This window comes from Oncorhynchus nerka, linkage group LG13, assembly GCF_034236695.1.
Source record: "Oncorhynchus nerka isolate Pitt River linkage group LG13, Oner_Uvic_2.0, whole genome shotgun sequence".
NCBI lineage: Eukaryota > Metazoa > Chordata > Actinopteri > Salmoniformes > Salmonidae > Oncorhynchus > Oncorhynchus nerka.
In genome coordinates this window covers 53417389-53442909 of record NC_088408.1, presented here as the reverse complement: position 1 = coordinate 53442909, position 25521 = coordinate 53417389, and the positions used below count along the sequence as shown (strand labels likewise).

Sequence of the window (25521 nt, the reverse complement as noted above, 5' to 3'; positions counted from 1 at the left end):
ATGCAAGATTCAATCATAATGTCTATCTATTATCTATACATGTCTATTATGGTTGGGAGAGGCTATACGTACACGCCTGCTGCCCAAATTGATGACGTTTGAGAGTCGAGTGGATACGAACAAATTCGGTTTAGGCAGTGGCTACACTATCTAGCTACTTCCCTCTCCTTACTGCGGCAAGTGGGAGCGAAGGACACTGTGCCCGGTGTTGCTGTATTGTAGACTTGCAGCACAAACTCTCCCCATTGAGCAGTGTAGACTGTTTCCCTGTGACATTTTTTATTTTATTTTACCTTTATTTAACTAGGCAAGTCAGTTAAGAACAAATTCTTATTTTCAATGACGGCCTAGGAACAGTGGGTTAACGGCCTGTTCAGGGGCAGAACGACATCAGATAGTTATATACTATACTAAAACTCTTTAACATCATACTTAGCTCTGGCATCTTCCCCAATATTTGGAACCAAGGACTGATCACCCCAATCCACAAAAGTGGAGACAAATTTGACCCCAATAACTACCGTGGAATATGTGTCAACAGTAACCTTGGGAAAATCCTCTGCATTATTATTAACAGCAGACTCGTACATTTCCTCAATGAAAACAATGTACTGAGCAAATGTCAAATTGGCTTTTTACCAAATTACCGTACAACAGACCATGTATTCACCCTGCACACCCTAATTGACAACCAAACAAACCAAAACAAAGGCAAAGTCTTCTCATGCTTTGTTGATTTCAAAAAAGCCTTCGACTCAATCTGGCATGAGGGTCTGCTATACAAACTGATGGAAAGTGGTGTTGGGGGTAAAACATACGACATTATAAAATCCATGTACACAAACAACAAGTGTGCGTTTAAAATTGGCAAAAAACACACACATTTCTTCACACAGGGTCGTGGGGTTAGACAGGGATGCAGCTTAAGCCCCACCCTCTTCAACATATATATCAACGAATTGGCGCGGGCACTAGAAAAGTCTGCAGCACCCGGCCTCCCCCTGCTAGAATCCAAGTCAAATGTCTGCTGTTTGCTGATGATCTGGTGCTTCTGTCACCAACCAAGGAGGGCCTACAGCAGCACCTAGATCTTATGCACAGATTCTGTCAGACCTGGGCCCTGACAGTAAATCTCAGTAAGACCAAAATAATGGTGTTCAAAAAGGTCCAGTCACCAGGACCACAAATACAAATTCCATCTAGACACTGTTGCCCTAGAGCACACAAAAAACTATACATACCTTGGCCTAAACATCAGCGCCACAGGTAACTTCCACAAAGCTGTGAACGATCTGAGAGACAAGGCAAGAAGGGCATTCTATGCTATCAAAAGAAACATACATTTCAACATACCAATTAGGATTTGGCTAAAAATACTTGAATCAGTCATAGAGCCCATTGCCCTTTATGGTTGTGAGGTCTGGGGTCCGCTCACCAACCAAGACTTCACAAAATGGGACAAACACCAAATTGAGACTCTGCACGCAGAATTCTGCAAAAATATCCTCCGTGTACAACGTAAAACACCAAATAATGCATGCAGAGCAGAATTAGGCCGATACCCACTAATTATCAAAATCCAGAAAAGAGCCGTTAAATTCTACAACCACCTAAAAGGAAGCGATTCACAAACCTTCCATAACAAAGCCATCACCTACAGAGAGATGAACCTGGAGAAGAGTCCCTAAGCAAGCTGGTCCTGGGGCTCTGTTCACAAACACAAACACACCCTACAGAGCCCCAGGACAACAGCACAATTAGACCCAACCAAATCATGAGAAAACAAAAAGATAATTACTTAACACATTGGAAAGAATTAACAAAAAAACAGAGCAAACTAGAATGCTATTTGGCCCTACACAGAGAGTACACAGCAGCAGAATACCTGACCACTGTGACTGACCCAAAATTAAGGAAAGCTTTGACTATGTACAGACTCAGTGAGCATAGCCTTGCTATTGAGAAAGGCCGCCGTAGGCAGACATGGCTCTCAAGAGAAGACAGGCTATGTGCTCACTGCCCACAAAATGAGGTGGAAACTGAGCTGCACTTCCTAACCTCCTGCCCAATGTATGACCATATTAGAGAGACATATTTCCCCCAGATTACACAGATCCACAAAGAATTCGAAAACAAATCCAATTTTGAAAAACTCCCATATCTTTTGGGTGAAATTCCACAGTGTGCCATCACAACAGCAATATTTGTGACCTGTTGCCACGAGAAAAGGGCAACCAGTGAAGAACAACCACCATTGTAAATACAACCCATATTTATGCTTATTCATTTTATCTTGTGTCCTTTAACTATTTGTACATTGTATATATATATATAATATGACATTTGTAATGTCTTTACTGTTTTGAAACTTCTGTATGTGTAATGTTTACTGTTAATTTTTGTTGTTTTTCACTTTATATATTCACTTTGTATGTTGTCTACCTCACTTGCTTTGGCAATGTTAACACATGTTTCCCATGCCAATAAAGCCCTTGAATTGAATTGAATTGAATAGTTAGTATCAATATTACAAGTTATTAGTCATGTAGGCTGCTATCCTACTCAAAATAAAAAGAGGGATGGAACAAATTGGAGATGGTGACCAAATCCAAATGGTGACCAATACTACAAGTTTTTTCTCCCATCAAAATAGACATCACTTTATTTGACAGGTTTTAACTAGCGCCATGCTGCTGTTGTTGCCATCTAAGCAGGCATAAACTCGCAAGCTGCGATGGGCTTATCAGGACAACCGACTGAACGAAATCCATTTGTCGCCCCACTCAACTGTTGTCATGTGTTGTGTTGTTGCCTTAGGTTTCTCTTTATGTAGTGTTGTGGTGACTCTCTTGTCGTGATGTGTGTTTCGTCCTTTTTTATTTATCCCAGCCCCGTCCCCACAGGATGCCTTTACCTGTTGGTAGGCTGTCATTGTAAATAAGAATTTGTTCTTAATTGACTTGCCTGGTTAAATAAAGATGAAATAAATAAAACATTTAATTCTTCTTCTTCTTCTTCTTCTTCTTCTTCTTCTTCTTTGGTATTATGGCGGTCCGCAAACAAATGTTATAGGTGCATGCCGCCACCTACTGTATTGGTTGTGTATCAGCCTACTATTCTGTAGTATGAATTCATTACACTTTGTGAGAAAAAAAATGTGCACTACCAACTAACCCTACACCAATTAAAACCTCACCCCTATTCCATTACATTGTCCCCATCTAATCCTACAGCAGGCCAGCAGACTGGGAGGACAAGACATTATCGTTCAAAACACCTTGTAACTCTTCTGCAGTAAAATCTCGTACACCCAAGTACTTATCTGCTGCTGCCACCGCAACATCTAACATCTGTGATCTATGTTCCTTTCCTGATGTACAGTTGACAACCATGGCCATTAACGCCCCAAAAAATAAACAAATAAAATACTGGAGCATGCTATTCCTATCACTCTTTATTGGCCTCGGCCAACTCACTGGGATCCTCTTAGGATTCCTCATCCTGGACCCATCTTCCTCTACTACTCTCTTCACTGCCTCAGCATACAACACCTTCTGGACTACTCTGGTACTATTCTGATCCTGGCAACCTCAAACTGCCTTTCTCTCACCAACCTCCTCTGATCTCCAGCACCATGGGCATCCCTACAGTTTACACATACACATTTTCCCACCGATACTTACTACACATTCCTTTGTCTCATGTCCTCCTGCACACTTCTCACATCTAGGAATCTCCCTCCTACACACTACTGCCACATGACCATCAGCTTGACACCTAAGATACTGTAATGGGTTCGGGAAAAATCTCTCACAGGATAACTGACACATTCTAACTTGACTTTGTCTGGTAAAGTCTCTGCATCAAACCTCTGTGTCTTCACTGTTTCACCACTCTCTCCACTGGGTCTGCGTTGCACCAAACGGCGGGCGTCACAGACACCGGAAATCTTCATCTTCAGTTGACCCTCCTCAACATTTAACGCCACTCCAGTACTGACTCTTTTCAACAGCGCCCTGAGAGGAACGCTAGTCACAGTTCTTGTCCCCAGTTACGTGGGGCAGAGCACAAGCTCCCCTCTGGATGACAGAAACCCAACAACATCTACACAATTCCACTTCTAGTCACTGTCACCGACCCAGCATTCCCCAACCTCTTCTCCACCCAACCTGACACCACATATGGATCCGCCAGAAAGCAAGGATCCATTCTTCAAAAATCTTACTCCAACTGGGCTCAAACTCGGCGGTCTTCACCGCACCTGCCAGAGCAGTTAATTCATCCTCACTCTCGTCATGTTCAATTTCCTTCTGCAGCACTCTATATTTACTCTTAATATGTTCCACTTTCTTCCTTTTTCCCTTCCAGCCTTCTTACCAACCTCTATGGGTTCCTCTGACTCAATTCGGGGGTACTTGCCATCTTCCCTATTCCTCAAGACCGCTGAGAAAACTTGAGACCACAACTTGTTCTTCTATACTATTGTTGTTTTTATCCCCACCAAGTAACTTATGTTTATTTTCGCTTCCCTCATGGAACCCAGCCCTGTCAACAAATTCACTTTGTCAACCGGGCTACAGGAAGGGGGTCATCACTGGTTACCACCAAGCCCCCAAACATGACTCTCAGCTGCGTGACATACGTCATCCATTTGGGAACCAGGCGTGTCTGTATAGCCTCCCATTATGGCTACAGTATATTCACCTGGTGAAGACACAACTACAAACTTCAAATAGCAGGGCGTTCAAGGAATTGGTCTGATGGGGGATTCGTGATGTCATCGCGCATTTAAGGACCTTTAACGGCACCACGTTACTTTGATTGATAGCTGAGATCTGTCACTCTTCAGTAGCTAGCTGCTTTGTGCGCCATTTCCTAGCTAAACCTATCTGTCAGTCGGGATTGGCTAGTGTCTGTGTTGCTCAAACTAATCATCCGGCTTGAATACATTTATAGAAAATCTATTGGTGGATTCTACAAATCGCATCATTTTGCCACGTGAAAAGACCTGTGGCTATTGGCCTGTGCAATTGTCGGGCCGGTTCCTTTTCTGGTTAGCTGGGTGGGGGTTCGATTATCTGGCACTGGCTTTCACATGAGGGGAGCTTGAACCTGGGTGAAAAGGGATTGCATTCGTTATGGAACTGGGCTACCTCCGGGCGTGTGCCAGGTTCCCCATCCAAAACCCATGGCTAAATAGGTTCAAAACAAAAGTGAAGTAGCCTAGGCTAGATTAAGCACTTGTAGTAAAGATTTGCTTGATAAAAACGCTATATCTACCTTCCTAATGAAAATTCGTTAAAAAAAAAATCGAACATATATTTTATGGACGATCGTTTTATGCTGAGAATTTGACCAAGCGGTACAGATTGCGGTTCGATTTAAGATAGGCGCTCCTCGCTACTTTTGCCCGTTCACCATAGAGCGGTGCACCGCGGCTCAGGTTAATAGAACTCCCTCCGTCTGAAACCGCGTGAGAAAGTTGCCTTTGAGGCAAGCTAACATTATATTTTGTTGTGCTGGTATAGTGGGGGTTGTTATTATCAAAACATTTACGAAACCTTTCTTGCACAACACCCCCCATTTACTCGAATACAGGTTATTCTTCGGATAACGAATATTAATTTATACCGAGCATTCACCACAAGCTATTGCGGCAAGTCAAATTGCAATTAACTTCTGTGGATTTGTTTCAGTAGCCTACGCTTCTCATTACCGCGTTGTGGGTTTGGCTTGTTGACTAACTGGAGTTTCGGGCTATTCGTATATTGCTGGGTGGACAGGATTACACGGTCTACATGAATAGGGGGACTATTAGGATACTTTTTTTGTCCTCACCTGTTCTTTTTCTCCCTTCTATGGTTAATACATGATCGTATGCTGGAGTAGCCTACAGCGAGAGAAAAGGAGATTCTTACATGCATCATTCACCGGAGCACCGCTGATAGAGAGTTGACGGGAGATCTATGAGGACAAATGGTCGGACGTGTTTGTGGCATTTAACGGACAGTCTCGGAAGGAGCTAGGATGAATTTATCGTAACCTGGAGCATCCTCGCGCCTGTCCCTATTTTGTTAGCAGACGGGTTTATCAGGAACTTGCCGAGGTAGAACGATGTATCCCCAGGGTCGACACCCGGTAAGGTTGGCCAGTGAAACGCATTCCCCATCCGCAGATTCTCTGCACTCATTTGTCATGTTGAACCATTTTAGCATTTGTATAGCTCTATATGCCCACGATGGCGGGTCGGTCGAAGTTCCTTTGTTTGTCATTGCCTTAGCGGCTGTCGGCATGTAACATTTCTGTAATGAGTTTATCTTGATGCACTCCCAGTAATTAGGGCAAGACGTATATCGCACATGGCAGCGAATGCCGTATAGCTTTTTGTCTAATTCACTACTATTAGCCTACAGCTAAAGTATTTGAAATGCTTCATCAGATGCAGAAACGCAGGTTTTGAATTATGTGTTTTCTTATTTAAATTGTCTTATTTTTACAGACACCCCACCAGGCCCCAGGCCAACCTTTCAAATTCACCATCCCAGAGTCACTGGACCGCATCAAAGAGGAGTTCCAGTTTCTCCAAGCTCAGTACCACAGGTGAGTGGCTGTTCAACACACACACATACTCTGAGGCCAAGATGTCACTGTTTGTGTGCTCAGACTGTATAGGTCTAAGACATGCAGATGTGCTTGTTGAGCCAGAGGGGTGGCGTCTGAGGTCAGATTATTATAAATCCCCACTTATTCCCCATGTGTGCAACTGCATGTTGCTGTCTTTGGGAGGTAAAGCAGTGAGCTGGAATGCCCTGCATGATCACAGTATCAGGCAGTAGGCTATATTGCTGCTACTATAGCCCTAGACTTATAACTTATGTTACTGGAAAAGGGTAAACAAATATTTCTCTTCCGTGATTCCAAGAGGTTTAGATGACCATGTTTATCTGAACTGAATTTTGAATGTTTTCTGGTTGTGTTCAGGATTGGTGATGGTATCTGAGGCCTCTTGCTTTCTTTTGATTGTGTCCCTGTCTTCGGCAGTTTGAAATTGGAGTGTGAGAAGCTGGCCAGTGAGAAGACAGAGATGCAGAGGCACTATGTTATGGTGAGTCCAATCAGCACAATCTATGTTCAACTCTCAACCAGTCAACTCGTAGATGTTAACACTGTCAATGTGTGGCTAGATATAATTGCCACATTGTACATGCAAGCTTATGGTTAACTCTTATTGTTGCTCACACACACGTGAACAGGACTACACACACACTCATCATTTACAAACACACATTGTCTCTCACATGCTGTGCACAATGATTTCCAGTACATTATTGAGTTGGAGTAATTACCACATTTTGAGGTTGTTTTGTCCTTTTCAAACACCAGTAGCATTATTCACATATCTCTCTTATGGCCAAGAAGCAGTCTACATTGAGATGTAGGAAATTGGAATTTTACTGTAATCCTAGTAACTCCAACTCTGTCATCCACAGTACTATGAAATGTCTTACGGGCTGAACATTGAAATGCACAAACAGGTAAGCCTCACACACTCTTCTCTATCTCTCCTCTATAGTGTGTGTGTGGGTTCACCCAGGGAAGTGTGTTTTATCAGAGTTTATCAATGATAGATGGTGCTCTGTTTCTCTCTAGTTAGACCCGGTGATACGAGCCCATAGGCAGGATGAATTACTCTGATTGATTGGTATTGTCTGGAGGAGTAGCCTGTTTTATTGCATTGAAGAGGCTGGGCTGGGGAAGGCATAGGAATCAATCACGGAACTCCCTGATCCAGGAAATGCAAAGGAGCACTCTCATATATCACACACACAAGTTTGCCCCACAGGACCAGAGCACTCTGGCTCATAGCATTTACCAGTAATTACCACAGAAATCGATTGGTCAGGACAGAGGAAATTGGAGGTGGATTGGCCTGGGTGGTTTGCTGAGGGAGGATTTATGTGGGTTCTATGTCTCTCCCCCTCTCTCTTTCTGATACTAATGCATGCCTCCTATTGTGAGGGAGATGCCGTTTCTGCTCATTGTCTCCAGAGTGGGGCGTATTGTGAGTGATGTATCCGTACTGCCTCCTCACTGTAGCCTGTTGCTCTGGCCACTCCAGCCCCAGGCTAATATGGCCTCTCCTTGGAGCAGTGGAAGCTGCTAAGGGGAGGACGGCTCATAATAATGGCCGGAACGGAGCAAATGGAATGGCATCAAACGCATGGAAACTATTTAAACTAAAACATTTTTGTCCGATAGCTGATATTTTCCTTGCCAAAAAAAACGATACTAATATTTCGAATTTTAGCAGCCTTTTTAAGCATAATAGTACAGTTAAATAGTTAAAACACACATGGACGCAGCGGTCCAAGGCACTGCATGTCAGTGCAAGAGGTGTCACTACAGTCCCCGGTTCGAATCCAGGCTGTATCACATCCGGTCGTGATTGGGAATCCCATAGGGCGGCGCGCAATTGGCCCAGCGTCATCCAGGTTTGGCCAGAGTAGGCCGTCATTGTATGTCCCCATTACCAGTAAAACATAATCAAAACCTATTTCTTTCACTTACTTGCTGTGCTGTTTCGTTGTTCCGTTGTTTCATTCTGAACCAGGATTTCATCATGCATGTCAAGCAGTGAAGTTTCAGCTGTGTCTGTCCATGGCCTCGCTTCCTCAGTGCGCACTGTGTCGGTTTCCATCTTGTTCCGCTGTGTATGTAGCATTTCACATAAACCCTGTTTTTTTTGTTTGCATTGAAGTAGCGGTCCTTGTACATAGCATTGAGCATGGTGGCGACACAGTAAAGCGAGTGCCACCGAATCACTTGTTCACAGCCTGCGTGCAGTTTTGTTGCGCAGTCGTTTCAATGCCATGACAGTGGGTATCACATCTGCTGCAGGCGCAGGTGATGAGCTTATTTCTCGAGTCAGTTGTTCGAATCGAGCTAGTGAGTGTGTTCATGTTCTTAAATTCCATTGAAATGGCAGCAGCGGTATCTTGATCCAAGATGGCGTAGCAGTCGAACGTCTTGTCGTGTCCCGTATACATATTTTTCTTTGCATATCTTTTAAAACATTTTGTTAAACCTCAACTTCTAAATACTCTCCCGCAACCTGCCTCACCCAATGTAGCTATTTTTTTCTAAAAGTATTTATATCTACTTTGGATCCGGAACCCCTCAACTGAAGCTAGCCAGCTAGCAGTCAGCAAACCATTGCTAGCGGTCTTCAGCTAACCGGTCATCAGCTAACCTTTAGCTCGGAAAGCTCTCGCCAGTTCGAACAACGCGACTCTAACCAGAGCATAACGGACCTATTATTTTTTTTATCCCCGGATTCCCACCGCAAACGGAACATTTTCAGCTGGATTCTTCACAACTAGCTATCTAGCTAACCGCAACCCCAGATGATTACTCCTGGCTAGCGTTTCCACCCACTTAGCTTGAAGCTAGCCCGGCCAGAGCTCCTGTGCTACCACCGAAGCATACTCCTGGGCTACAATATCCGGACCCACGACCGGTCTATCGATGTCACCGCATGAAGAGGAATAAACAGACTCACCCCATCGCTACGTCCCCCAAAGGCTAACTTTCTAGCCCTTGCTATCTCCTTGCTTGCTAATTCGGCCTGCTAACTGCTAGCTTGTTTAGCCCCGGTCCGCTAACTGCTACCTTGTTTAAGAACAGATATAGCCCTTGGTTCACTCCAGACCTGACTGCCCTCGACCAGCACAAAAACATCCTGTGGCGGACTGCAATAGCATCGAATAGTCCCCGCGATATGCAACTGTTCAGGGAAGTCAGGAACCAATACACGCAGTCAGTCAGGAAAGCTAAGGCAAGCTTCTTCAGGCAGAAGTTTGCATCCCTTAGCTCCAACTCCAAAAAGTTCTGGGACACTAAAGTCCATGGAGAACAAGAGCACCTCCTCCCAGCTGCCCACTGCACTGAGGCTAGGTAACATGGTCACCGCCGACAAATCCATGATTATCGAAAACTTCAACAAGCATTTCTCTACGGCTGGCCATGCCTTCCGCCTGGCTACTCCAACCTCGGCCAACAGCTCCGCCCCCCCCCCCCCCCACCACCCCCCGCAGCTACTCGCCCAAACCTCTCCAGGTTCTCCTTTACCCAAATCCAGATAGCAGATGTTCTGAAAGAGCTGCAAAACCTGGACCCGTACAAATCAGCTGGGCTTGACAATCTGGACCCTCAATTTCTGAAACTATCCGCTGCCATTGTCGCAACCCCTATTACCAGCCTGTTCAACCTCTTTTATATCGTCTGAGATCCCCAAGGATTGGAAAGCTGCCGCAGTCATCCCCCTCTTCAAAGGGGGAGACACCCTGGACCCAAACTGTTACAGACCTATATCCACCCTGCCCTGCCTATCTAAGGTCTTCGAAAGCCAAGTCAACAAACAGGTCACTGACCATCTCGAATCCCACCGTACCTTCTCCGCTGTGCAATCTGGTTTCCGAGCCGGTCACGGGTGCACCTCAGCCACGCTCAAGGTACTAAACGATATCATAACCGCCATCGATAAAAGACAGTACTGTGCAGCAGTCTTCATCGACCTTGCCAAGGCTTTCGACTCGGTCAATCACCATATTCTTATCGGCAGACTCAGTAGCCTCGGTTTTTCGGATGACTGCCTTGCCTGGTTCACCAATTACTTTGCAGACCGAGTTCAGTGTGTCAAATCGGAGGGCATGCTGTCCGGTCCTCTGGCAGTCTCTATGGGGTGCCACAGGGTTCAATCCTCGGGCCGACTCTTTTTTTTCGTCTGTATATATCAATGATGTTGCTCTTGCTGCGGGCGATTCCCTGATCCACCTCTACGCAGACGACACCATTCTATATACTTCCGGCCCGTCCTTGGACACTGTGCTATTTAACCTCCAAACGAGCTTCAATGCCATACAACACTCCTTCCGTGGCCTCCAACTGCTCTTAAACGCTAGTAAAACCAAATGCATGCTTTTCAACCGTTCTCTGCCTGCACCCGCACGCCTGACCAGCATCACCACCCTGGATGGTTCCGACCTTGAATATGTGGACATCTATAAGTACCTAGGTGTCTGGCTAGACTGTAAACTCTTCTTCCAGACTCATATCAAACATCTCCAATCGAAAATCAAATCAAGAGTCTGCTTTCTATTCCGCAACAAAGCCTCCTTCACTCACGCCGCCAAACTTACCCTAGTAAAACTGACTATCCTACCGATCCTCGACTTCGGCGATGTCATCTACAAAATTGCTTCCAACACTCTACTCAGCAAACTGGATGCAGTTTATCACAGTGCCATCCGTTTTGTCACTAAAGCACCTTATACCACCCACCACTGCGACCTGTATGCTCTAGTCGGCTGGCCCTCGCTACATATTCGTCGCCAGACCCACTGGCTCCAGGTCATCTACAAGTCCATGCTAGGTAAAGCTCCGCCATCTCAGTTCACTGGTCACGATGGCAACACCCATCCGTAGCACGCGCTCCAGCAGGTGTATCTCACTGATCATCCCTAAAGCCAACACCTCATTTGGCCGCCTTACGTTCCAGTTCTCTGCTGCCTGTGACTGGAACGAATTGCAAAAATCGCTGAAGTTGGAGACTTTTATCTCCCTCACCAACTTCAAACATCTGCTATCTGAGCAGCTAACCGATCGCTGCAGCTGTACATAGTCTATCGGCAAATAGCCCACCCATTTTTACCTACCTCATCCCCATACTGTTTTTATTTATTTACTTTTCTGCTCTTTTGCACACCAATATCTCTACCTGTACATGACCATCTGATCATTTATCACTCTAGTGTTAAGCTGCAAAATTGTAATTATTCGCCTACCTCATGCCTTTTGCACACAATGTATATAGACTCCCCTTTTTTTCCTACTGTGTTATTGACTTGTTAATTGTTTACTCCATGTGTAACTCTGTTGTCTGTTCACACTGCTATGCTTTATCTTGGCCAGGTCGCAGTTGCAAATGAGAACTTGTTCTCAACTAGCCTACCTGGTTAAATAAAGGTGAAATGAAAAAATGACTACCAGCACATTCATGAGCATGCAGTACGACTTTTCTCAGTACGAAATCCTCAGCGACCCTCTGTGCTGTCAGATTCCAAATGCTCACGGGGCTGATATCGCTGGTCCAAATGTCAGTCGTGAAGCTAATAGCATTGACGCAATTGTATTAAAATGTTTATTCTTTTTATTTTTTTGCAGTGATGCTATCACTTTGTAACTCCGGTAGGGCAACATCTGAAAAATAGCGCTCTTGGTAGTGTGTACTGGTGCTCGACCAGTCTGCGAAAGCCAACATCACCCACGACAGAGAATTGTTGATTGTCAAGGGCAATGAATTCCACTATCTTGGCATTTTAATTAAATTTAGCTTTTGAGTTGTCTAGATGAAATTTTCTTACTCTTTCAAATGACTGCTCAACTTGATGACTGCTCGATCCACACAGCAGATATTGTGGGCTAGGTTAGGAATGCTGTGTTGCACGTGTAGCGCAAAATTTTACATTGCGTCATTACGTCATGTACCTACATTATACAGGTATGCACATCAGCTTTGATATCGATTTTGCACATCGGCGTTAAACCAGACATCGGGCTGATGCCGACGTTTGCATTTTTGGCTAATATCGTCCGATTCCGATAAGTTCACCGATATATTGTGCATCCCTAATGGAAACTAGAGGTCGACCGATTAATCGCAATGTTTTTTCAAGTTCAAGTTTTCATAACAATCGGTATTTTTGGACACCGATTTGGCTGATTTTTTTATTTATTTTTATTTATTATTAATTTTTTTTGTACACCTTGATTTAATCTTTATTTAACTAAGTCAGTTAACACATTCTTATTTTCAAAGACGGCCTAGGAACGGTGGGTTAACTGCCTTGTTCATGGGCAGAACGGCAGATTTTTACCTTGTCAGCTCGGGGATTCAATCTTGCAACCTTACAGTTAACTAGTCCAATGCTCTAACCACCTGATTACATTGCACTCCACGAGGAGCCTGTCTGTTACGCGAATGCAGTAAGCCAAGGTAAGTTGCTAGCTAGCACTAAACTTATAAAAAACAATCAATCATAATAACTAGTTAACTACACATGGTTGATGATATTACTAGTTTATCTAGCTTGTCCTGCGTTGCATGTAATCGATGCGGTGCGTATTCATGAAAAAGGACTGTAGTTGCTCCAATGTGTTTATGGTTAGGTATAACCATAAACATCAATGCCTTTCTTAAAATCAATACACAGAAGTATATATTTTTAAACCTGCATATTTAGCTAAAAGAAATCCAGGTTAGCAGGCAATATTAACCAGGTGAAATTGTGTCACTTCTCTTGCGTTCCATATTAATTACCTAAGGCTCGTATTTCTGTGTGTTGTTATATCATAATTAAGCCTATGATTTGATAGAGCAGTCTGAGCGGTGGTAGGCAGCAGCAGGATTGTAAGCATTCATTCAAACAGCACTTTACTGCGTTTGCCAGCAGCTCTTCGCCATGCTTCAAGCATTGCGCTGTTTATGACTTCAAGCCTATCAACTCCCGAGATTAGGCTGGCAATAATAAAGTACCTATTAGAGCAGTCTGACTGAGCGGTGGTAGGCACCAGCAGGCTCGTAAGCATTCATTCAAACAACACTTTAGTGCGTTTTGCCAGCAGCTCTTCGCAATGCTTCAAGCATTGCGCTGTTTATGACTTCAAGCCTATCAACTCCCGAGATTAGGCTGGTGTAACCGATGTGAAATGGCTAGCTAGTTAGCGGGGTGCGCGCTAATAGCGTTTCAAACGTCACTCGCTCTGAGACTTGGAGTGGTTATTCCCCTTGCTCTGCATGGGTAACACTGCTTCGAGGGTGGCTGTTGTCGATGTGTTCCTGGTTCGAGCCCAGGTAGGAGCGAGGAGTGGGACGGAAGCTATACTGTTACACTGGCAGTACTAAAGTGCCTATAAGAACATCCAATAGTCAAAGGTATATGAAATACAAATGGTATAGAGAGAACTAGTCCTATAATTCCTATAATAACTACAACTTAAAACTTCTTACCTGGGAATATTGAAGACTCACGTTAAAAGGAACCACCAGCTTTCATATGTTCCCATGTTCTGAGCAAGGAACTGAAACTTTAGCTTTCTTACATGGCACATATTGCACTTTTACTTTCTTCTCCAACACTTTGTTTTTGCATTATTTAAACCAAATTGAACATGTTTCATTATTTATTTGTGGCTAAATTGATTTTATTGATGTATTATATTAAGTTAAGTGTTCATTCAGTATTGTTGTAATTGTCATTATTACAAATAAAAAATTAAAAAATCGGCCAATTTAATCGGTATCAGCTTTTTTTTTTGGGTTCCTCAATAATCGGTATCGGCGTTGAAAAATCATAATCGGTCGACCTCTAATGGAGACTGATGTATTTGATACCATTCCACCTATTCTGCGCTAGCCATTACCACAAGCCCGTCCTCCCCAATGAAGCTGCCACCAACCTCCTGTGGCTTGGAGCTCCTGTCTCTGCTGCCTGGGTGTTTTGAGTTTTAGGAGAATGGAGAGCAGGCCCGTTTTCCTGCTCAAATAAAGGTATTAGGGCTGAATTCTAAACTCACTCCTAGGGACTTTATGTAGATCCTAACGGAATTGAATGGAGCTCCATTAACTGGTATGGTATTAGGTCTAGCTCCAGGGTTGAAATTTAGCCTATCCAGTCCTCAGGTGAGCTACAGAACCAGCAGTACCTGAGAGTTAAAGGGCGACTGCACTTCCTGATTTGGCCTTGTTTTTCAGCACTGCTTATTAAGAAATGGTAGCGGCCATGACTGAAGGTAAATGAGAGTTTGATTTGGGAGTCTTTGACATTCAATCACAGCAAACTGTAGCTAGTCAATTTGAGTTACAACATTATTGAAAGCAAGCTGGCAACATGTGTAACAGTATAACTTTAGACCATCCCCTCGCCCATACCCGGGCGCGAACCAGGGACCCTCTGCACACATCAACAACAGTCACCCACAAAGCATCGTTACCCATCGCTCCACAAAAGCCGCAGCTCTTGCAGAGCAAGGGGAACTACTACTTCAAGGTCTCAGAGCAAGTGACGTAACCGATTGAAATGCTATTTAGCGCGCACCGCTAACTAAGCTAGCCGTTTCACATCCGTTACACATGCATCAAACGTCATCAGGTTTGCTTGATGATGAGCTAGCTAGCTTCCTCTCACATTACATGTTAAGGAGAGGCTATGTAAACTCCTCTCACTGTCAACAGCAAACTTAACATGTGTAAATATTTGTATGAACATAAGATTCAACAACTGAGACAAACTGAACAAGTTCCACAGACGTGACTAACAGAAATTGAATAATGTGTCGATGAACAAAGTGGGGGGTCAAAATCAAAAGTAACAGTCAGTATCTGGTGTGGCCACCAGCTACATTAAGTACTGCAGTGCATCTCCTCCTCATGGACTTTGCCAGTTCTTGCTGTGAGATGTTACCCCACTCTTCCACCAAGGCACCTGCAAGTTCCTGGACATTTTTGGGGGGAATGGCCCTAGCCCTCACCCTCTGATCCAACAGGTCCCAGACGTGCTCAATGGGAATGAGATCCGGGCTCTTCGCTGGCCATGGCAGAACACTGACATTCGTGTCGTGCAGGAAATCACGCACCGAGCAGTATGGCTGGTGGCATTGTCATGCTGGAGGGTCATGTCAGGATGAGCCTGCAGGAAGGGTACCATATGTGGGAGGAGGATGTCTTCCCTGTAACGCACAGCATTGAGATTGCCTGCAATGACAACAAGCTCAGTCCGATGATGCTGTGACACACCGCCCCAGACCATGACTGACCCTCCACCTCGAAATCCAAATCGATCCTACTCCAGAGTACAGGCCTCAGTGTAATGCTCATTCCTTCAACGATAAACCCGAAACCGACCATTTTTGCCAGTCCTGTTTGGTCCAGTGATGGTGAGTTTGTATCCATAGGTGACGTTGTTGCCGGTGATGTCTGGTGAGGACCTGCCTTACTACAGGCATACAATCCATCAGTCCAGCCTCTCTCAGCCTATTGCGGACAGGCTGAGCATTGATGGAGGGATTGTGTGTTCCTGGTGTAACTCGGGCAGTTGTTGTTGCCATCCTGTACCTGTCTTGCAGGTGTGATGTACCGATCCTGTGCAGGTGTTGTTACATGTGGTCTGTCACTGCGAGGATGATCAGCTGTCCGTCCTGTCTCCCTGTAACGCTGTCTTAGTTGCAATTTATTGCCCTGGCCACATCTGCAGTCTTCAAGCCTCCTTGCTGTATGCCTAAGGCACATTCACGCAGATGAGCAGGGACCCTGGGCATCTTTATTTTGGTGTTTTTCAGCGTCAGTAGAAAGGCCTCTTTAGTGTCCTAAGTTTTCATAACTGTAACCTTAATTGCCTACTGTCTGTAAGCTATTAGTGTCTTAACGACTATTCCATATGTGCATGTTCATTAATTGTTTGTTTCATTGAACAAGCATGGGAAACAGTGCCTAACCCTTTACAATGAAGATCTGTGAAGTAATTTGGATTTTTACGAGTTATCTTTGAAAGACAGGGTCCTGAAAAGGGGAGTTTATTTGGCTAGTTTCATCACGGTATCATAGGCTATGATACTAAGCTATCAAATAATTGCCTGTAGCTGTTAATGAATAATCAACAAAACTTAGCTACTTACCAACACACCAGTCTCATGTTTGACAGTTGACAGCCCAAGTAGAAACTAGTCGGATGTAATCCATATCCTGGACATATGCCCATGATTGTTGATCAACTTTATGGAATCCCATTTTCTATAGAGTAGCTATTTCCTGAGAAAGGGCAAGTACTAACCACACGTTTTGTCTGGTGAAGAGGTTCCAGTCGACAGGTTCGTTTTGCGTGACCGGGTGCCCTTGGTGAGCAGGACTTGCTCATTTTCAACCATTCCATTGGTCCTCCACCCGCACAGGGCACTAGGCCATGTAAAGGCAGCTCGCCCAGTCTTTTCACAGAAAACACTGGGTCACAATAGGCAAAAGGGGGAATGAATTGTTGACGTACAGTGCATTCAGAAATTATTCAGACCCCTTCACTTTTGATATTTTGTTACGTTACAGCCTTATTCTAAAATTGATTAAATTGTTTTTCCCCCTCAATCTCACACTACCCCATAATGACAAAGCAAAAACAGTATTTTTTCTTTTCTTTTTTTTCTCTTTTTTTTCTCAAATGTGTGTATGTTTTCCATAAGTATTCAGACCTTTTACTCAGTACTTTGTTGAAGCACCTTTGGCAGCGATCATAGCCTCGAGTCTTCTTTGGTATGACCCTCCAAGCTTGGCACACCTGTATTTAGGGAGTTTCTCCCATTCTTCTCTGCAGATCCTCTCAAGCTCTGTCAGGTTGGATGGACTACTCGAGGACATTCAGACACTTGTTCCGAATCCACTCCTGCGTTGTCTTGGCTGTGTGCTTAGGGTCGTTGTCCTGTTGGAAGGTGAACCTTCGCCCCAGTCTGAGGTCCTGAGTGCTCTGGAGCAGGTTTTCATCATGTATCTCTCTCTACTTTTGCTCAGTTCATCTTTCCCTTGATCTGAACTAGTCTCCTGGTCTCTGCCGCTGAAAAACTTCCCCATGCTGCCCCCATGTTTCACCGTGACGCTTGGCATTCAGGCCAAAGAGTTTAATCTTGGTTTCATCAGACCAGAGAATCTCCTTTAGGTGCCTTTTAGCAAACTCCAAGCATGCTGTCATGTGCCTTTTACTGAGTGGCTTCTTTCTGGTCTCTCAACCATAAAGGCCTGATTTGGGGGAGTGCTGCAGAGATGGTTGTCCTTTTAGGTTCTCCCATCTCCACAGAGGAGCTCTGACAGTCACCATCGGGTTCTTGTATAGACAGGTGTGTGCCTTTTTTCTAAATCATGTCCAATCAATTGAATTTACCATAGGTGGACTCCAATCAAGTTGTAGAAACATCTCAAGGATGGTCAATGGAAACAACAGGATGCACCGGAGCTGAATTTCGAGTCTCATAGCAAAGAGTCTGAATACTTATGTAAATAAGGTATTTTTTAATTAATTTTTTAAATAAATGTGCACAAATTTCTAAGCCTGTGTTCACTTTGAAATGATGGGGTATTGTGTGTAGATTGATGAGGAAAATTTTTATTTATTTAATCGATTTTAGAATTAAAGCTGTAACGAAATGTGGAAAAAGTCAAGGGGTCTGAATACTTCCTGAATGCACTCAAGTAAGCCAAACCAACCCCTTTAAGTCATGACACAGTCACTTACCAAACTCTGTTTATGACTCATATTATCCTATTTACACTTTAGTCAATTTTGACACTGGAATTCATGTTTCTGACCTGTATCGATGCCACAGGCCATTTCAAACCAGAGAAGTTGGTTATAAAGGGCAGTTGATCTTTAAGAGAGTGGGGTGGTTCTGAAATTCAACATATGTCCTCCTAGTCCCTGTAGGGCTCACTTTCTCTGCCACCTGGCAGGCCCTGTTGCTCAGGTCACACCCTCTGACCTATGACCTAAGACACAGGCAGGTAAATCACACTTACCCACTTTGGCCCACTTTGGCCCATAGCTCTGGGTCACATGATTATTTCCTTAACCATCCCTTAATTAATCCCGTTAGCTCCCTCTAGTGATGTTACGTTTGATGCCAGTGATCTGATTCATGCATTGAAATCGCTAAGCAGTTTACTTTCGAAGCAGTGGGCAGATACTTGTCACTTTATCAGAAGCATGTAATCACTGACAATTGAAGTGTTGTTTTGTCGAACAGCCACCTGATTGGTTTGGTAGAAGGCAAAAAGGCTACCCTGGTGCGACGTCATCTATAATAATTTGGCTGCTCTAAATTATTTTGACCAGCAGGTACAACTACTGTACACTGTGTTGATCAAAGCCTCAAGTAATGAACCTATTTTTGACACAATTGACTGGAAATGATCAATGCTTCAGGAAGCTTAATTTCCCTGTAACTAGCTCCCTCCCGCGGGTTTAGCTTAGCGGGAGTGTACTGGACACAGCCTATTCCTGGCCTGCAGTACCTATCTGCTGGCTAAGAATACCCCTCAGACATTCTGGGAAAGCACAGTGGGAGAGGCAGGTTTTTTATTGCCTAGCCAGGTATTATAGGTTATCTGGTGTGTTTCTAGGAGCTTGCCTGCAGCAGGTGTGTGTGTGCTAATGATAAGCCTGTCAGGCCGGGGCTTCTGAGGGCATGTCACATGAGGACATGGCCTATAGCTGGGCTGCTAGAATACTGGCTGGAGGAACTCAATTCATCAAATGTATTTTATAAAGCCCTTTTTACATCAACTGTTGTCACAGTGCTTTACAGATACCTAGCATAAAACCCCAAAGAGCAAGCAATGCAGAAGCACAGTGTCCAGAAAAAACTCCCTAGACGGCAGGAATCTAGGAAGAAACCGATAGGAACCAGGCTCAGGGATGGCAAGTCCTCTTCTGGTGCAGCCGTGTTTTTATTTTATGGAGATTTGAGGCTGTATGTATCAAGCGTCCCAGAGAAGGAATGCTGATTTTAGGCTCAGTTTAGCCTTTTAGATCACAATTAATACAATTACATGGACAGGGGGGACCTGATCCTAGGTCGTCACTTCTGCAATGAGAAACTTGATACATACTTGATACATGATGCACTCCATTTTTCTCACCAGCTTTTCAAAGGAAAATGGTCTGCGTCGTGAGTGTCTGTGTGTGTGACTGTCTGTGCGAGTGTGTGCATGTGTCTGAGTAATATTCCATTACTGCATTCGGAGGCTCCTCTAGTTCCCCCTGTACCCTGGCCCGCCTCGTATCAATTTGTTTGGCCGATATGTAATTTCAGTTTGATCATCTGATTTGCCGCCTCCGTGGGGATATAGGGTATCCAGCCAATCGCAGTCACCTCCGGGGGCCGGATGCCCGGCCATGGTTATGAGAGTGGGACCAAATTAAATTAGTAGTGATGAGAATATTTTAAGCGCCGATGGGAGAGGAAGAATAGAAGAGTGAGACACGGTGAAACCTAATCTAAGGCTGACATGATTGCAAGGCTGGGGCCTGTCTTTGATTCACTGCTTTGTGTGTCTGTGTCTGCACCAGAGTATGTGAGCAAAGCTGGAGTGGTGCTAGGAGCAGAGCGTGTCCATTTTAAATGGAGTGCTGGAGCATCGTCCTTCTCGCCTGCTCCAGTAGAGCTCAGGGCATACCCGTCCCAGCATGCATTTGTAGGTTACTTGTGTGCTGCAATAGCCCCTAGCTTTAGCTGCTGTCATGGAATTCACAAAATATTTTCATAAGGAAACTGATAAAACACTTGGGTGCAAAATCATGGTGACTTACAAAGAGGAGGAGCATCAAGAGGAAGAGCGGGAGTGCAGTGATGTAGTGTTCACAACAAAAGAGTCATTGTGAATCTGAAAATACATGTACTTACGTGCACTTTCTAACAGAAAGGAATGAGGTGGGTAGCTAGTGTGTATAAATAAAAAATCTGATCTCTTAAGTTGATTTAATTTTTGTTCTATTATCTATTCAATAGGCTATTATTGATTAGTGAAGTTACAGGTCTGTGAGAGCCAGAAATCTTGCTTGTTTGTAGGTGACCAAATACTTATTTTCCACCATAATTTGCAAATAAATTCATTAAAAATCCTACAATGTGATTTCCTGGATTTTTTCTCTCATTTTGTCTGTCATAGTTGAAGTGTACCTATGATGAAAATTACAGGCCTCATCTTTTTAAGTGGGAGAACTTGCACAATTGGTGGCTGACTAAATACCTTTTTGCCCCACTGTATTTGTAGGCTACAGCCTTGAAATAATTGAAATAGGCTAATCATAATATAGCCTAAATAAACTGAAATTATAATTGCAACAATTTCAATTTCAAATTACAGTTCATATAAGCTGTCTGGGTGGCTGGTCTCAGATGATCCCGGAGGTCAATAAGCAGGATGTGGAGTAAAGGTTGACCGATTATGAATTTTCAACGCCGATACCGATTGGAGGACCAAAAAAGCCTACACCGATTAATCGGCTGATTTAAAAAAAAAAATAATAAAAAAAAATAATAATACATTTAAAAAATAGAAAATAAAATTGTAATAATGACAATTGCAACAATACTGAATGACGACTTATTTGAACTAATATAATACATCAATAAAAATCTATTTAGTCTCAAATAAATAATGAAACATGTTCAATTTGGTTTAAATAATGCAAAAACAAAGTGTTGGAGAAGTAAAAGTGCAATATGTGCCATGTAAAAAAAAGCTAACGTTTGAGTTCATTGCTCAGAAAATGAGAACATATGAACGTTGGTGGTTCCTTTTAACATGAGACTTAAATATTCCAAGGTAAGAGGTTTTAGGTTGTAGTTAATAGAGTATTTATAGGACTATTTATCTCTATACCATTTGTATTTCATATACCTTTGACTATTGGATGTTCTTATAGGCACTATAGTATTGCCAGTGTAACAGTATAGCTTCCGTCCCTCTCCTCGCCCCTACCTGGGCTCGAACCAGCAACACAGCGACAATTGGCGCACGCTAACTAGCTAGCGAGTTCACTTCGGTTACACGAGCCTCATCTCGGGAGTTGATAGGCTTGAATTCATAAACAGCGCAATGCTTGACACACAACGAAGCTGCTGGCAATGTGCACGAAAGTGCTGTTTGACTGAATGTTTACCCGCCTGCTTCTGGCTACCAGTCAGATATTTAGATACATGTATGCTTGTATGCTCAGTCAGATTATATGCAACGCAGGACACGCTAGATGATATTTAGTAATATCATCAACCATGTGTAGTTAACTAGTGATTATGATTGATTGTTTTTTATAAGATAAGTTTAAAGCTAGCTAGCAACATACCTTGGCTTACTGCATTTGCGTAACAGGCTCCGTGTGGAGTGCAATGAGAGAGGCAGGTCGTTATTGCGTTGGACTGGTTAACTGTAAGGTTGCAAGATTGGATCCCCGAGCTGACAAGGTGAAAATCTGTTCTGCCCCTGAACAAGGCAGTTAACCCACCGTTCCTAGGCCGTCATTGAAAATAAGAATGTGTTCTTAACTGATTTGCCTAGTTAAATAAAGATATAAAATAAAAACATTTAAATAAAATAAAAAATGGAAAATCGGAGCCCAAATATACAGATTTCCGATTGTTATGAAAACTTGAAATCGGCCCTAATTAATCGGCCATTACGATTTAATCGGTCGACCTCCTTCCGATACACATTGCCTGTGGGCATCAGAGGTGAACCAGTTGCATACACAGCTCAAACAAGACATTCATCACCATTTCTCTGACTACGTTCCTCCATTAAGTCAAAAAAACTTCTGAATCCAGGAGAACCATGAACTGTTGCTATCGATAAGGTGTCTGATTTCATAATTTTCACCTTGAATAGAAGTAGAGGGACTTTTGTCAGAGGTTGTTTGCTGTGAGCGCTGATGGAACTTTCTACACTTGGCTAGATGATTCTGCTTCTTTGTTGCATTCTTTGCATATGATTTTGCACAGGTTTTGCAAATGTACACAGCTTTTCCTTCTACATTAGCTGCAGTGAAATGTCGCCACACAATCAGATAGTGCCCGTGGCATTTTCCTGTAAAGATGAGAAAACGAGTAGAGAAAAAAAATACAATTCCATGTACAGATAAATAGTTAAGCAGTTAGATTAAACAACTCCTTTGTAAGATACATGTTTTAAAATGAAACGTGTATGGAAACAGGTGAATTTACTAATTAACAAAAAAGAATGTATTTGTTAAATCCCAAATTGTTTGCATAGTCAACTTACACACACGCTTATCCTACCAGACATGCCACCAGGGGTCTTTTCATAGTCCCCAAATCCAGAACAAATTCCAGAAACGTACAGTATTATATAGAGCCCTTATTGCATGGAACTTGCTATCAAATATTGCTCAAATAAACAGCAAACCTGATATAAAAAAAACAGATAAAGCAACACCTCGTGGCACAACGCCTATTTGATCTAGTGTGTGTGTGCATTGATATGTAGGCTACTTGTGCCTTTTTAAAAATGTATGTAGTTCTGTCCTTGAGCTGTTCTTGTCTAATGATGTTCTGTATTATGTTTTGTGTGGACCCCAGGAAGAGTAGCTGCTGCTTTTGCAACAGCTAATTGGGATCCTAATAAAATACCAATTACCAAAAATCTCATTAGTGTGCAAGATCTTGAAAATCAGCTGTACATGTGATGGAGGAGTGCACTGCACATGTGGTGGAAGATGCAGAGAGTTGCAATTCTATTGAATTGGGGATAGTTTAACCAAAATATGTCAAGACCTAGAATTGCCTTGTGTATCCCACAAAAATGGTTCACTGTTATAAGCTAACTTTTCTTGATGAATTTTAAGCAAAATTCCTCAAATTCCAAGGCCCCATGGAATATTTCAGGCTAAATTTCATGTAGCCTATTTGAAATGATGAGCGCTTCTTACTGTCACATTTTCGTGTTTATTAAAGTACTTTTCATTCAAATCATATGGTTTTGTTTCAATACTTCAAAGCCAGATGGTAGGTCCAAGTAGTCACAAAAACAGATTGTTGGTTAAATTGTGATTTTTAATTTTTAAATCGACGGAGCGAATTTGGAGTAGCAGCTTTTCCTCACTGCTCGGAATTCCAACAGCTAAACTCCACTCACATGCTCTGGTTTGCACACGTATGTGTGTGACTGCCTGCGTATGTCTGTGGTGCACTCGAACGAGTGTATGCGCACAACTGCATGTGCCCCCCCCCCAAGTTAATTGTGTGTATGGAGTCATTCATACCCATATTGACTAATATGTGTTGTGTGCATTGAGCCCATGTCGTGACCGATAGCAGCAGTTGCTCCAATGAGCAGTTAGATGTCTGCCTTCTCCTTCAGTAACTCTCCAGTATCACACATACATGGGGATATCAGGTGGAGTTGACCTATGGTGTACTTGGAAGCAATCAGGCCGAAACGGGGAGGGACATGCCTGAACTTGTCCTCTAATTTTCATTGTACAACCTTCTTGTTGCAAAAAGTTTTGCTATGGTGTGCACTAATGCATACACCCCAGGTGGAGTTGACCTGAACATACTAGCTGTGAATACAATCTGGAATCCCTTTGGATCTCAGTGCAGGGCTGAATGTAGTTGTGCGGCTATTCCAGGTGTTGTTGACATTGCCCATACTTATCCATCCATTCTCTACTCTATCCAACAGACTGAGATTGCCAAGAGGCTCAATACCATCTGTGCACAAGTCATCCCCTTCCTCTCACAGGAGGTAAGTGTGTGTCTGTGTGTTCACAGTACTATGAAAGGTCTTACGTGCTGAACATTGAAAGGCACAAACAGGTAAGCCTCTTGCAATCTTCTTTCGCTCCCCTGTATTGTGTATGTTTGTGCTCATGCAGCACCAACAGCAGGTGATCCAGGCAGTGGAGAGGGCCAAGCAGGTCACCATGGGCGAACTCAATTCTGTCATCGGGGTACGTGTCCTTCCCGGTCTACCACCCACAGTAAATGCACTCTACTACAACTTCCTGTGTTTGTGTGATCTGTGATGGTGTGTGTATGTGACATTTTATTACTGAAATATTATGGAGTCATTTACCCAAGGATATGATACTACTGTGTTTGGCAACCATAAGATCTGCTGTGTGTAGGCTGCTGTTTTGGATTTTCTCAACGGTTCTGGGAAGTTTTGGAGGGGGTGGGGGCTTTGCTCAATGGCTGTGGCAGGGGGTGGCAGTTGCCATTTGTCTTAATTGCAGGATTCTAGTGTGTGTAAAGAGGGTTTGAGCGTCTGGTCCTCTCACCAAGCTATCAGTCACCCTGTTTATGTGTGTTAAATGAGTGTAATGAAGCGTGGCCACCCTCTCACCCCCCCGCGGCTTACCCTAAAGGCGTCAGCATTCTTCAGTTCGGCTGGCACATACTCACTTAAGACCTTTGCTTGAAAAACAAGAAAAAATGGCAAGAGTGTACTGTCTCTATTTGGAGACGTTGTAGCATTAATCTAAGATGACTCAATTTTACATCTAACTATATAAGATGTTTTGTGCAGTGTTTCTCAATAAAGAAAATGCATGGAAATTATTAGTCTCTCATTGAATAATCCCTACTGTTAACCAATCCCCAATGAAGGGGTGTAGATAATATATGCACAAACTCTTCCAAACTGTTTTGGCTGGGAAGCATGTGGCTGGGAAGCACCTTAACACCCCCTAACACACAGGGCTCCCCTTGCCTCCACCAATACCTCCCCTCCATTAACTCTCACCGTGTGTGGCAGAGAGCGTCCTTTGCTGTGCTGTTTTGGCACAGCGAACAAGGGCTTGGATGGTGCGTGTGTGTTTTGGAGGGCAAGCCCAGGGATTAGCGCTGTGAATGAGTAGGCATGGAGATGGGGACAGAGTGCTGTGGCGTCTCTCCTGTGGTTCTCTG

At 43.5% G+C, this 25521-nt stretch overlaps 1 protein-coding gene across 4 annotated transcripts in view; it reads left to right on the top strand.

Annotated features, from left to right (window-relative positions):
• The first annotated feature begins 5082 nt into the window (after window positions 1–5082).
• The window catches only part of LOC115139691 (transducin-like enhancer protein 1), a 45119-nt gene continuing 24680 nt past the window's right edge, over window positions 5083–25521 (top strand). For 2 of the 4 annotated variants that reach the window (XM_029677345.2, XM_029677344.2), the window contains exons 1-6: window positions 5083–6138; window positions 6500–6600; window positions 7042–7105; window positions 7491–7535; window positions 24296–24358; window positions 24489–24593. In XM_029677345.2, coding sequence (XP_029533205.1) covers window positions 6115–6138; window positions 6500–6600; window positions 7042–7105; window positions 7491–7535; window positions 24296–24358; window positions 24489–24593 — 402 coding nt within the window. In that variant the 5' untranslated portion in view covers window positions 5083–6114. The remainder of the gene's footprint in view (window positions 6139–6499; window positions 6601–7041; window positions 7106–7490; window positions 7536–24295; window positions 24359–24488; window positions 24594–25521) is intronic. The other 2 variants (XM_029677348.2, XM_029677346.2) reach the window with 2 other exon arrangements.